The following is a 13,694-nucleotide window of genomic DNA, read 5'->3' on the forward strand; positions in this document are numbered from 1 at the left end:
ACTTTCATGTGGGTATTTTTAACTAAGTCATAGCACAAACTACATTTGCTGACTAGGCTTGGGAGTCAGAGACTCTCAGTGTTCTAATGAAGACTTTGCGGTAATTGATAGTGCCAAAGGGGTGAAAGAGAAGTGGGTATAAGATTATATTATTGTTTTAAACTTTACCTTAATGTGTGCTAATATATTTGAACCCTGTAAATGTCTAGACAAGAAACGATCAGACACAAGTTACAAAATAAAGTTTATGTGTAAACATTGTCTTAAAGTATTTTACAAAGGCTTTAAGGTATAATTGGCCTTTCTTGTGAACTTGATGTGATCTGGTTAGTACATAATAAACACTTCTTAATGATTTTTAGCACTGCTGCCTGTTCATTCACAATAACATTAAGACACCAGATGATGATCAAATTTGGGACATGAGAAATACATTAAGTAAAGAGAAACTAAGCTGGAAAACTTGTCACAGATTGATGGGTGAATTACTATGAATCTGTCAAATTCTGATTGTATTATATAATCAATTTTGTTAGTAAACCTAAAATTGATGATGAAAACCTGTCTAAATGTGATTGTTTGTAGCCATTACTCAAATATTATAGGTTCTGAATATAGTTAGTTCTTTTATTTAATGTAATAGATTTTTATTCTTGTTTCTAGATCTTGAGGTTGTTTTTGTTTTTTTCAGGCCAGCAAACAGGAAGACCACTGACAACAGAATTAGTAGGCTATTTACACAACATTCTGTGGAAAAAAGCTTACAGAAGTTTTGAGGTTTGGGAATAATGCATTTTCATTCTTTATATTCTTTCTCACCCCGAACAAATGAAACAGTATGTTGACTATAAAAATCATAGAGCATCAAATATTTTAATAATCTCTATTTATTAAATATTCATAATGTAGTGTTAATGGGCATTGGACAGGAATTTATTTTAAAATACTAAGATGTGATTCATCCCCATTGGGGACTTACAATGTAGGCAAATGACATGACTGATATTAAGCTCTAGGATAATTTATTTTAACACGAGGAATGAGAAACTCTGGGTGGGTTTATTCCCTTTAAAATTTGTGGTGCGAAAGACACAGGCCTTTTAGGGCAGTGAAAATACTTTGAATGATACTATGATGATAGATAGATGTCATTATACAATTGTCTAAACCCATAGAATGTACACCAGGTGTGAACCCTAATATAAACTATGAACTTTGAGTGATTGTGATGTGTCAGTATAAGTTCATTAGTTGTAAGAAATGTACCACTCTGGTGGAGGATTTTTAATGGAAGAGGCTATACATGTGTGGGGGTAGGGGGTTCATAGCAAATCTCTGTACATTCCTCTCAATTTTGCTGTGAATCTAAAACTGCTCTTAAAAAAAAAACACTTTAAAAAGTGGTGGTGCAGTAAAAAAATACAAAAAAGTGGTAATATATTTTCTCTTTACAAACCAATCCAGGTTTACTGTAGAAAATTTTGGAACTACAGATTGTTGGTAGGTTTTTAATTTATTTTTATTTTTATTTATTTAGTTAGTTAATCCTCACCCAAGGATTTTTTCCCCATTGCTTTTTAGAGAGAGTGGAAGGGAAGGAGGGAGGGAGGGAGGGAGGGAGGGAGGGAGGGAGGGAGGGAGGGAGGGAGGGAGGGAGGGAGGGAGGGAGGGAGAAACAAGCCCTAGTTGTAGGCTTAATCCCCAGCTGGAGGTGTGCAAGAGGCAGCTTTCATGTGAGAGAGATACATCAACTGATTGCCTCCTGCACATGCCCAACCAGAGCCTGGGGATCGATCCTGCAACCCAGGTACGTGTCCTTGACTGGGAACCAAACCCGCAACCCTTCCGTACATGAGTCAACACTCTAACCACTAAGTTACACCGGCCAGGGCCAGATAAGGTTTTTAAAAGTATATTTATTTGTAATGTAATCACTGGTAAAAAATTTTGTGTATTTCCTTCTAATCTTTGTGTGCATTTGTGTGTCTGTGTGGGAATAAAAGGGGTATACTGTTTAAGAAAATTTATGGTGGATTTCAACTTCCAACCAAGATGTAACAGAGACCAGATTTATGTTTTTGCCTACACCTTCTCCCCCCAAATAAAACAAGACAAACAAAATACATGAAAAATGGTTTTTAAGACACTGGATATCAGACAACAGAGAGTGATCTCTGGGTGATAGGAAATAAACAAGGTGAGCACTGCAGTTGTGCAACTTACTGCCTTTACTTTCCAAGATGTAGTATAGGAAGAGGAACTGAAGTGGATCCTTGCAGGCTTTCTAATTTGAAGAGATGGAGCTGAGTGTCTGGGAGACCAAAGCAGCTAAAGTTTATAGAACAGAATACCAGAGAGGAGAGCACAGAAAGCAAACCCCAGCAATCAGAGTCATCCTCTAGTGTTTAGCAGAGTACTGATCAGGACATATAGAATAAAAATATCTGAAGCCAGGGGAATAACCATCTAAAATTATTAGAGGTACCCTGGCTGGTATGGCTCATTTGGTTGGGCATCGTCCTGTATACCAAAAGGTTGCTGATTCGATTTCCAGTCAGGGCACATGCCCTGGTTGCAGGCTTAATCCCCAGTTGGAGGTGTGCAAGAGGCAGCTTTCATGTCGATGTTTCTCTCTTCTCCCTTCCTCTCTAAAATTTAATAAACTATTTTTTTAATATAATAAAATAATTAGAGGTAACAGTGCCCGGAACTCACACAATTCTGGGAATAGAGCCTGTTCATACCAGCCAGACTAGAAAACCTCTAATCCATGGAGCACTGGGTAGAGAACTCAGAAGATTGTTGTCTCAGCAGCAGGGAATCCTACACTGTGCACTGCTTCAGACCTGCCTAAAAATCAGAAAAGTATGACCTGAAAGGATCAAATTGATCCAAAGGAACTTCATTTCTTCCCAGAGTAGAGGTCAAGAATACAAATCTGTCAAGCACACAAGAAGGTAAAGTTCACAATGTTCATCATCCATTAAATTACCAAGCATTCAAGAGGCAGGAAAACACAACTTATATTAAAGAGAATAGGCAATCAACTGAAACTGACACAAAAATTAGCATTAACAGAGGACATTAAAAAAGCTCTTACAGTTGTATTCCATATATTCAAAGAGTTGAGTAAAGCAATGGGAGATTAAAAAAACAAACAAAAAAACCAAATCCAACTTCTAGAGCTGAAAACTATGTCTAGGTTGAAAAAATAATATTGGATAGTACTAACAGATTAGATATTACAGAAGAAAAGAGTAGTGAACTTGAAGGCATAGCAATAGAAGCCATCCAAAATGAACTACATAGGAAAAAAATAAAACTAAAAAAAAATAAAAAATAGAAAGAACATCAGCGAGCCCAGCCAGGTGTGGCTCTGTGGTTGAGCATTGACCTAGGATCCAGGAGATGGTGGTTTGATTCCCAGTCAGGGCACATGCCCAGGTTTGGGGCTTGGTCCCCAGTTGGGGGCGTGCAGGAGGCAGCTGGTCAATGACTCACTCTCACCACTGATGTTTCTCTCTCCCTTCCTCTCTCTGAAATCAATTCAGATATATTAAAAACAAAAAAGAAAACATCAGTGAGCTACAGACATTCTTCAAGTAGCTTAATATATAGGTAATTGGCATCCTCAAATGCGGAGAGAGAGAATAAATATATAAAAATTAGTGATTGAAGCCCTGGCTGGTTTGGCTTAGTGGTTAGAGTGTTGGCCCACCAACTGAAGGGTCTCAGGTTTGATTCCAAGTTAAGGGCACATACCTCACTTGTGGTTCGACCCTGGCCGTGGTTGGGAAGCATACAAGAGACAACCAATTGATGTTTCTCTCATGTCAATGTTTCTCTCTCTCTCTTTCTCTCTCTCTCTGCCCCCCCGCCTCCTCCTTCCCTTCTACTCTCTCTAAAAATCAATGGAAAAAATATCCTCAGGTGAGGATTAGAAAAAATTAATGGTCGAAAACTTTTGAAACTTAAGAAAATTATAAACACACAGAGTCAGAAAGCATAGAACACAAAACTACACCAAGGCACATAATCAAATTGTTCAAAATCAGTGATAAAGAGAATATTTTAAAAGCAGCCAGGGAAAAAGGACACCCTGCATACAGAGGAACAAATTAAGGAGAACATCAGAGTACTGAGTAGAAGCAGTGCAAGCAAGAACACAGTGGAGCAGTAACTTTAAAATAACTAAAGAAAAAACTATCAAACTACAATTCTATACTTAACACAAATATTGTTTATAAATTAAATTAATTTGTAGGAATGTAAAATAGTGCAGCTACTATAGAAAGCAATATGGTGATTGTTCGAAAAATTACAAAATAGAAATACCATATGATCTAGTAATTTAATTTCTGGGTATTTATCCAAAAGCATTGAAAACAAGATCTATAATCCAAAGAAGGATACAAAATAAAATTATAAAAATATTTAATAAGCTAAAAGAAGGCATAAAAAGAGGAAAGAAGGAATCCATTTAGATGGGACAAATAGAAAACAAATACCAAGATGATAGTTTGAAATCTTAGCATATACAAAATCACATTAAATGAAAATGATCTCAATATCCCAGTGAAACGGTAGACATTGTCAAATTGGATGAAAAAGCAAGGCCCAACTTTATGTACTACTTAAAAGATACATGCTTTAAATATGAAGATACAAATAGAATACAGGCAAAAGAATGAGATAAATATAGAGATAAGATTATTCTAAAATTTACACATAAAAGCAGGGGAATGAAAATAGCTAAAACAGTTCTGAGAAAAATATAAAGTAGAAGGAACCAAATTTCTAGACTGTGTGGTATTGTCGGAGAGATCAACTTAACATAATAAAGAACGCCAAAATAATCCCATAAAAGTATGCTCAACTGATTTTCAACAAAGCGCAAAAGTATTCAATGGAATAAGAATAGCCTTTTCAACTAATGGTGCTGGAGCAATGCACACCCACAGATAAAAAAGTTAATCTTGACACAAATCTCACATTTTACACAAAAATTAATTTAAAATGGAATTAATGAAAAAACTGGAAAATTTAAAAATACATAGAAATTAAACTTTTGAACAACTGATGGACAAAAGAAGAAATCAAAAGAAAATTTAAAAAACCTTGAGACAAACAAAAATGAAAACACAAGAATACCAAAACTTATGGGATGCAGCAAATGTAGTTGTAAAAGGGAAGTTTATAGTGATAAATATATAAATTAAGAAAAAAGGAATATCTCAAATATTGCAACTTCATACCTCAAGGAACTAGAAAAAAAGAACAGACTAATCCCAAAGATGGAAGAAAGAAGGAAATAACCAAAATCAGAGCATAAATAAATGAAATAGAGACCAGAAAAACAATAGAAAATGTAAAGAGACTACTATGAACGATTATATGCCAACATATTGAATAAACTAGAAGAAATGGATAAACATACGACTTACCTAGACTGAATCATGAAGAAAGAGAAAATTTGACTAGGCCAATAATGACTAAGGAGATTGAATAATTAATTTAAAATTTCCCAGCAAAACAAAAACAACAACAAAAAATCCCAGTACCAGATGGTTTCGCAGATGAAGTGTACCAAACATTTGAGGAAGAATTAATGCCAGTCCTTCTCTCCTTTTATATTAATTTTTAGAGAGAGAGGAAGGGAGGAGAAGGGAGAGAGATAGAAACATAGATGAGAGAGAATCATCGATTGGCTGCCTCCTGCATTTCCCCTACTGGGGATGGAGCCCGAAACTTGGGTATTTGCCCTGACTGGGAATTGAACCAGCGATCTCTTGGTGCATGGGTTGATGCTCAATGACTGAGCGACACTGGTTGGGCTTAGTCTTTCTCAAACTCAAGCTTATAATCAGACACTTCCAGACTCATTTTATGAGGCCAGCATTAATCATACTGATACTAAAGCCAGACAGGACACTAAAAGAAAAGACAACTGTAGAACAATATCACTAGTGAACATAGATGCAAACATCCTCAACAAAATACTAGCAAACTGAATTCAACAGCATATTAAAAGGATCATACACAGCAATCAAGTGGGATTTATCCCTGGAATGTAAGGATGGTATAACCTATGCAAATCAATAAATATGATACACCACATCTAACAGAATGAAGGATACAAAATATAGTCACCTCGATAGGTGCAGAAAGAAAAGCAAAAGACAACATTCTTTCATGATGGAAACTTTCAACAAAAAAGGAATGCACCTCAACAAAATAAACACCACATATGACAAGCCCACAGCTAACATCATGGAATGAGACAAGGGTGCTTATCCTCACACTGCTATTCAACAAAGTACTCAGCATTCTAACCAGAGCAATTAGGGATCCAAATTGGAAAGGAAGAAGTAGAATTTTCTGTTTGCAGATGACATGATCACATATATAGAAGACCTTAAGACTGCACCAAAAAAACCCTGTTAGAACAGATATACAAATCAATAAAGTTACAGGATATAAAATCAACATACAAAAATTGTGTTTCTATTACTCTTAACAGTGAAATATCCAAAAAAGAAACTAAGTATACAATCCCGTTTATAACAGTATCTAAGACAGTAAAATATTTAGAAGTAAATTTAACCAAGGAGACATTGATGAGAGAAGTTGAAGAAGGCACAAAAAGTAGAAAGATCCCATGTTAATGGATTGGAAAAGTTAATATTGTTAAAATGACCATACTATCCAAAATGATCTCCAGGAAAACCTGCCATTTGTGACAAAATGGATGAACCTGGAGGACATTATGCTAAGTGAAGTAAGCTAGACATAGAAAGACAAATATTGCATGATTTCAGGTATATGTGGAATTTTATTTTTTATTTTGTTAATTCTCACCCAAAGATATTTTTTCTGCTGACTTTTAGAGAGAGTGGAAGTGAGGGAGGAGAGAGAAAGAGAGAGAGAGATTGATGTGAGAGACACACATTGATTGGTTGCCTCCCGCATGTGACTCGACTGGGGCCAGAGATCAAACCTGCAACCCAGGTACTTGTCCTTGCCTGGGAGTTGAACCCGCGACCCTTTGGTGTGTGGGCTGACACTCTAACCACTGAGCCACACTGACCAGGGGTATATGTGGAATTTTAAAAAGCCGAACTCATAGAAACAAAGTGGAATAGTGGTTGTCAGGGTTTGGTGATTGGGGAAATTGGGGATATGTTGGTCCAGGAATACAAACTTTAAGTTATTAAGTGAAAAAGTTATAGAAACCTAATACAGTGTATGGTGTCTGTAGCTATAATAATGTATTATGTAATTGAAATGTGCTAAAAGAGTAAAGTTTAAGTTTCCCACCACAAAAAAGGGGGTAACTAGATGAAATGATGTATATGTTAATTAGCTTGATTGCGGGGAACATTTCACAGTGTATATGTATATCAAAATGTCTTGCTTTATACCTTAAGTTAAACTACTACAAAATAGAATGGTATTTTTTTTTTTTTTTAGAGGGCCTGTATTTCTTTACAGAGTTGATGAAAAAGTACTTCAGAATTTCTTCCCCTATTGAGTCTTTTTCATTTCCCTCATTTTCCAGTCTTGCAGAATAATTTCTTAAACTCCTACTTCTAACAACTGGAGAAGAATGTAATCTTAATTCTAAATAGTCAAAGGCAGTGTTGTACCTACTTAGCATAGTTGTTTCTAGTTGAAGAGTGTATCTTTCTCCCTTTAGGTCCTAATGACACCTGCTATTCCTTGAGAAATGTGAAGCTTCTTTTTTTCTTTTTTTATATTATTTTATTATTGTTATTCATTTAATTTTATTTTTTTAATTTTTTAATTTAATTTTTGTTTAAAATATTACAGATGTCCCTTTTTCTCCCCAGTGGCACATTCCATCCCATCCCATCCCCCTCCCCAGTCCCTCTCCCCACCATTGTGCCTGTCCTCTAGGGTACAAGGGACTCATTTATATCTTACCTTGGTGTGTATGAGCAACCTGAATTTTCTTAGCTTAAAAAAGTCATCCAGGTTATTTCTGTTAGATTTTCCCCATTAGCTTGCTATCATTGAAAAATTTAAAGTGCCTCAAAAGTAAAAAAATATTTTTGTACAAAAATATAGTAGCATTTAATTATAACAGCGAAAAACCTGGAAATTAACTAAATAGCAAACATTAAGAAAACTTAATTGAATGTTATGTATTCCTTAAATTGACAACTGTGAAGACTAAATAGCAACATAGATTAATATTTATAAAACAAATTTAAATGGAAAGAATAGAACATGAAATTCTAATATACACTATGATTACAACTATATAAGAATGCAAAAGGATAAAGTTAAAATGGAATGTAGAAAAAGAAAACACCTGTATTAGCATGGTGAATTATGGCTGTTCTCTTGAAAATTTTTTATCATTGTTGTTTTAACAACTTTTAAATTGTATTTAGGGTTTTCTAGTGTGGTTCACCATCCTCTCAGGCTCTTCAGCCCATTTTTATAAAAAAAATTTTTTTCTAAGCTCTATTGCGGTATAATTGACAAAATTATAATTAAGTTATAATTAAAATGTACAATGTGATTATTTAATTTGATATACATATACATCATAAAAGGGTTCTAACAATTGATTTAATAAACATATTTACCTTTTTTTTTTTTTTTTTTGGTGAGAACACTTCAGGTCTACTCTCTTAGTAAAATTCAGTCATACAATTCAGTATTACCAGCTCTAGTCACCATGTTATACATTAGATCTTCAGACTTTTTTCACTTCAAAACTGAAAATTTGTACCCTTTTACCAACCTCTCCCCATTTTCTCCATCCTCCAACCCCTGGCAACCTCCAGTCTGCTCTATATTTCTATGAGTTAGATTCCACACATAAGTGATACCATGTACTGTTTGTCTTTCTCTTTTTGTCTTATTTCACTCAGGATTATGTCCGCAAGGTTCATTCATGTTATCACAAATGGCAGTTTTCTCTGTTTTATAGCTGAATAATACTTCATTGTATATATGTACTGTATTTTCTTTATACATTCATTAGTAAACAGATACCTAGGTTGTTTCCATACCTTGGCTATTGTGAATAATGCTGCAATGAACATGGCAATACAGATACCTTTTTGAGATAATGATTTCATTTCTTTTGGATATATACCCAGAAGTGGGATTGCTACATCACATGGCAGTTCGATTTTGAACTTATTGAGAAACTTCCATACTATTTTCCATAAGTGACCATACCAGTTTTCATTCCCACCATCAGCATACAAAGTTTCCCTTTTCTCCACATCCTCACTAGCATTTGTTATCTCTTATATTTTTTAAATTTATCTTTATTGTTGAGAGTATTACAGGTGTCCCATTTTTCCCCCCCAATTGACCCCCTCCACCTCGCTCCCACTCCCTCCCCAGGCCTTCACTCCATTACTAACTGTGTCCGTGGGTTATGCATATATGCATTTAACTTATTTGGTTAATCTCTTCCCACCCTCCACCCCCCTTCCCTCTTTCCCCTGAAATATGATCATCTGTTGCATGTGTCAGTGTCTCTGGATTTATTTAGTTCGTCAGATTCTTTTGTTCATTAGCTTCTTTTTAAAGAAGACTCTTCAACTTTTCCTGTAGTGCTGGTCTGGTGGTGATGAACTCCTTTAGCTTTTCCTTGTCTGAGAAGCTCTTTATCTGACCTTCAATTCTAAATGATAGCTTTGCTGGGTGGAGCAATCTTGGTTGTAGTTCCATGTTTTTCATCACTTTGAATATTTTTTGCCACTCCCTTCTGTCCTGCAAAGTTTCTGTTGAGAAATCAGTTGACAGTAGTTTGGGTGCTCCCTTGTAGGTTACTAACTGCTTTTCTCTTGCTGCTTTTAAGATTCTCTCTTTGTCTTTAACCTTTGGCATTTTAATTATGATGTGTCTTGCTGTGAGCCTTTTGGGTTTGTCTTGTTTGGGACCTTCTGTGCTTCCAGGACTTGTGAGTCTATTTCTTTCCCCAGGTAGGGGAAATTTTCTGTAATTATTTTTTCAAATAGGTTTTCAATTTCTTGCTCTCTTTCCTCTCCTTCTGGCATCCCAATAATACGAATGTTGGGCCTTTTGAAGTTGTCCCAGAGGCTCCTTATACTATCTTCATATTTCTGGATTCTTTGTTCTTTTTGCTCTTCTGGTTGGGTGTTTTTTGTTTCCTCATGTTCCAAATTGCTGATTTGATTTTCAGCGACCTCTACTCTACTGTTGATTCCATATAAATTATTCATTTCTGTTTGTGTACCCTTCATTTCAAATTGGTACTTTATTATACTATCAATTTTCTCAGTTATTTCCCTAATAGTCTGCTTAAACATCCTTATAAACAAAATTCTGAACTCTGTATCTGTTAGCTTGCTTAGATCTATTTCATTTAGTTCCTCTTCTAGAGATTTCTTCTGTTCTTTCCTTTGTGACATGTTTCTTTGCCTCCACATATTGGCTGCTTCCAGGTGTTTGTTTCTATGTATTAGGTAGAGCTGCTATGTCTCCTGGAACTTGTAGAGTGGCTTTGTATAATAGGTGCTCTGTAGGGCCCAGTGGCTCAGCCTCCACAGTCACCTGAGCTGGGCCTTCTAGGTGCTCCACTATGTGAGCTGTGTGCACTGTCCTGTTGTAGTTGAGCCTTGGTTGCTGTTGGCATCACTGGGAGGAATTGACCCCCAGGCCAATCGGCTGTGAGCACCAGCTGCAACTACAGCTAAAGAGCTGCTGCGCTGGAGACACCCCTATGGATCAGAATTTACTTCAGTAGAGCTTTGGTGTTCACCAAGTGCACACCTTGAGTGTGTCACTCATGGATGTGGTAGGGTTGTAATCTAGTGTGGTAGAGTCTGACCACCAGGTGCACTCTGTCTGGTGCTTCTCGGGAGGTGCAAAGTCAGCCTCGGGCAGTGTCTTGCCCAGGGCCACCCAGCATGAGCTACACAGCAAACCGTAGTTGGCTGCTACTTGTGCTGGGCTTCGCATTGCCCAGGAAAGGCCAAGCTATGAGCCAATGCAGGCTGCCACTAGTGCCAGGCCTGGGGCCACTTATCAAGCCGGATGGGGCACGCTGCTGCTTGTTTGAGAGATTTTAGGGAAGTCCTAAGCATGAGGCTCGAGAGGCCACTTGCAGAGAAAAGCCACTGGAAATGGCCTGGATGAGCTGCAGGTGGGTAGGGGAGGGGCCTCCGGGAATCACGGGGCGGGGCCAAAGGTGTGAGTCAGGTGCTGGCGACTCAAATATGGCGCCTGCCTGCCAGCTGTGTGCGAGAAGGGCTCGCGAAATGAGCAATGGCCTCTGCCAACTCTTCTGCCTGGGAGAAAGCCGCCCCTCCACCTCTCGCCCCAATTTCAGGCAGGTTAGTTCCTCCCCAAATGTCCCACGATCCTCTCAAGCTGTTGCCCGGCGCTGGGCTCAGAGGGAGCGTCCGAGTGAGTCCGTGCGCGGCCCTTTAAGAGGAGCTGCTGGGGCTCCCGCAGCCTCCACGACCCTCAGCGACAGTCCCTGCTGGTTTCACAGCCCAGAGTTGTGGTGACGTCTCTTCCCGCCCTGGATCACTGGGCTGGGGGCCTGATGTGGGGCTGAGACCCCTCACTCCTCCGGGAAACCTCCACCACCGAGATTCCCTCCCGGGTTTAAACTTTGGCACTAGGTGTGGGCCGGCGGCGAGTCTTCGATTCAGCCCCGATCCGCCCGCGTCTCCGCCCCTCCTCCCGGTCTTGATGTTCCTTCAGTTCCCTGGTTGTAGGGCTTCTGTTCAGCCAGATTTTAGGAGGCTCTGAGTGATGGTTGTGCTTTATTTTAGTTGTAATTTTGATGTGGTTGTGGGAGGCGGTGGGTGCAGCTGTTACCTATGCCACCATCTTGTTTCTTTATCTTTTATCTTTTTGATGGTAGCCATTCTAACAGGTATGAGGTGATATCTTATTGTGGTTTTGATTTGCATTTCTTTGGTTATTATTGATGTTGAATACCTTTTCACGTACCTATTGGCCATTTGTATGTTTTCTTTGGAAAAATGTCTATTCAGATCCTCTGCCCTAAAAACTTTTTTTTGCTATTGTGTTGTAGGAGTTCCTTGTATATTTTTTAATATTAACCCCCTATTGGATATGTGGTTTGAAAATATTTTCTCCCATTCCATAGGTTGCCTTTTAATTTCATTGATGGTTTCTATGAGATTTCAAATGTGAGGGAAGAAGAAAGAATATTGATTGTCACTTTATCTGTAACTTATACTGATTATTAAGACTGATAATTAAATGCACTTAGAACTCAACTAGAGGGGGTGTTGTGTTTTGGTTGCCTAAAAAATAAAACAATACCATTTTTCTGTTTGTTTCTAGAGGTGACTTGAAAAAATTAGGGTCAAATGTAGAGATTTTCATGTAATTTTGTTATTTCTCTTTAAACTTTAGATACACAATTACGATGATGCCCTACACTGGTACTGTTATTCTTTGAGAATTTATGAATCTGATCAAATGGATATGGAATTCCCCAAGCTGAAGAGGAACATGGCTTCCTGTTACCTGCATTTGAAACAACTTGATAAGGTCTTTTGATTCATCTGTTTTTCCAAGTCAGCAAATGTTGTCATGCTCAGGGCACAGATATAGATGCAGTGGTGTGACTTCTTGGCTGTTAGGTGAGGAGATCTAGGAGTTCCATCATACAGGACAAAGCCAAACTGATATTTTCCTGATTTGTATACTTTCCCTGTTAATTAATGGAATTCCCACAAGGAGATAGAATTTGGGAGACCCTTAATTCCATTACTTACTCTTTATTTTTGCACCCTATTCTGAAAGGTAATATATCACTGGAACTCCTGAACAAAGTTATTTGCTACTAACCATCTCCAATATTTCCCTTTGAGGCAGACTAAATTTTAAGGTACACTTTTTTTTTTTTTTTTTTTTTTTACACAAGGATTCAATGAGAACAAATACTTGGATGAAATGGTTATTCTTTTACTTTCTGGGTTATCTCTTGCCCTAGAAAATTTTCAGAAATATATATATATTTTTTTATCAGAACAGAGTTCTGAAAGGTAAAAGATAAAAACTTATTTAAGGATAGAACCGTTCATACTTCCCAAAGCAATTGGGACATTTCTTCCTTTTGATATCATATAGCATGTACATATGGGTGGGTGGTATTGGCTCATGAAAAGACAAAGAAAAGGAAGGACAAACAAGAAGGAAAAGTGTGGACCCAGATAAACTATGAAGGTTTTTGTTGCTTTTCAAGTTTATTGACAAGTTTAGGAGAAAATATATGGTTAAGGGTTATAATTCCAGACATTTTCTTTGAAGATTTGTTTACTTTGAAGGGTTGTTTGATGAAACACTTCGGATTTTCTTTCAAAGGAATATATACGATTTCATTTATATGTTATAAATTCATAGTCTTGGAAGAGAAGTAGAAATTTAACTTAATTCATAGTTCTGCACAGGCCAGCATTTAAGTGTTTCATAAAGATAGTTGACTACTATTTACTTAAAGACATGAAAAGATTCTCATACAGATTTTGTTACAGGATATCATTAACTATTTCAGAAAAATAGTTGCCTACTGCCTACCTAGAGCTTTGTAACTTCCATGATTTATGTTGGCCTGGAAAATTGGGAAGGACATGGACCTGGAATTAGACATGCCAGTTGTGGAGATGGATGTATCCTCTGCAGGCCAAGGAGGGATATCC

General features: G+C 37.3%; 1 protein-coding gene across 1 annotated transcript in view; it reads left to right on the plus strand.

Moving 5' to 3' along the window:
* The window catches only part of TEX11 (testis expressed 11), a gene marked incomplete at both ends in the record, with an annotated part of 365,391 nt that overhangs the window by 229,242 nt on the left and 122,455 nt on the right, over nucleotides 1–13,694 (plus strand). Inside the window, 2 exons of the mRNA XM_081125501.1 lie at nucleotides 692–777; nucleotides 12,406–12,543. Of these exons, the coding sequence (XP_080981627.1) occupies nucleotides 692–777; nucleotides 12,406–12,543 (224 nt within the window). The remainder of the gene's footprint in view (nucleotides 1–691; nucleotides 778–12,405; nucleotides 12,544–13,694) is intronic.

Source organism: Miniopterus schreibersii (assembly GCF_964146895.1).
Source record: "Miniopterus schreibersii genome assembly, chromosome: X".
Taxonomy (NCBI): Eukaryota; Metazoa; Chordata; class Mammalia; order Chiroptera; family Miniopteridae; genus Miniopterus; species Miniopterus schreibersii.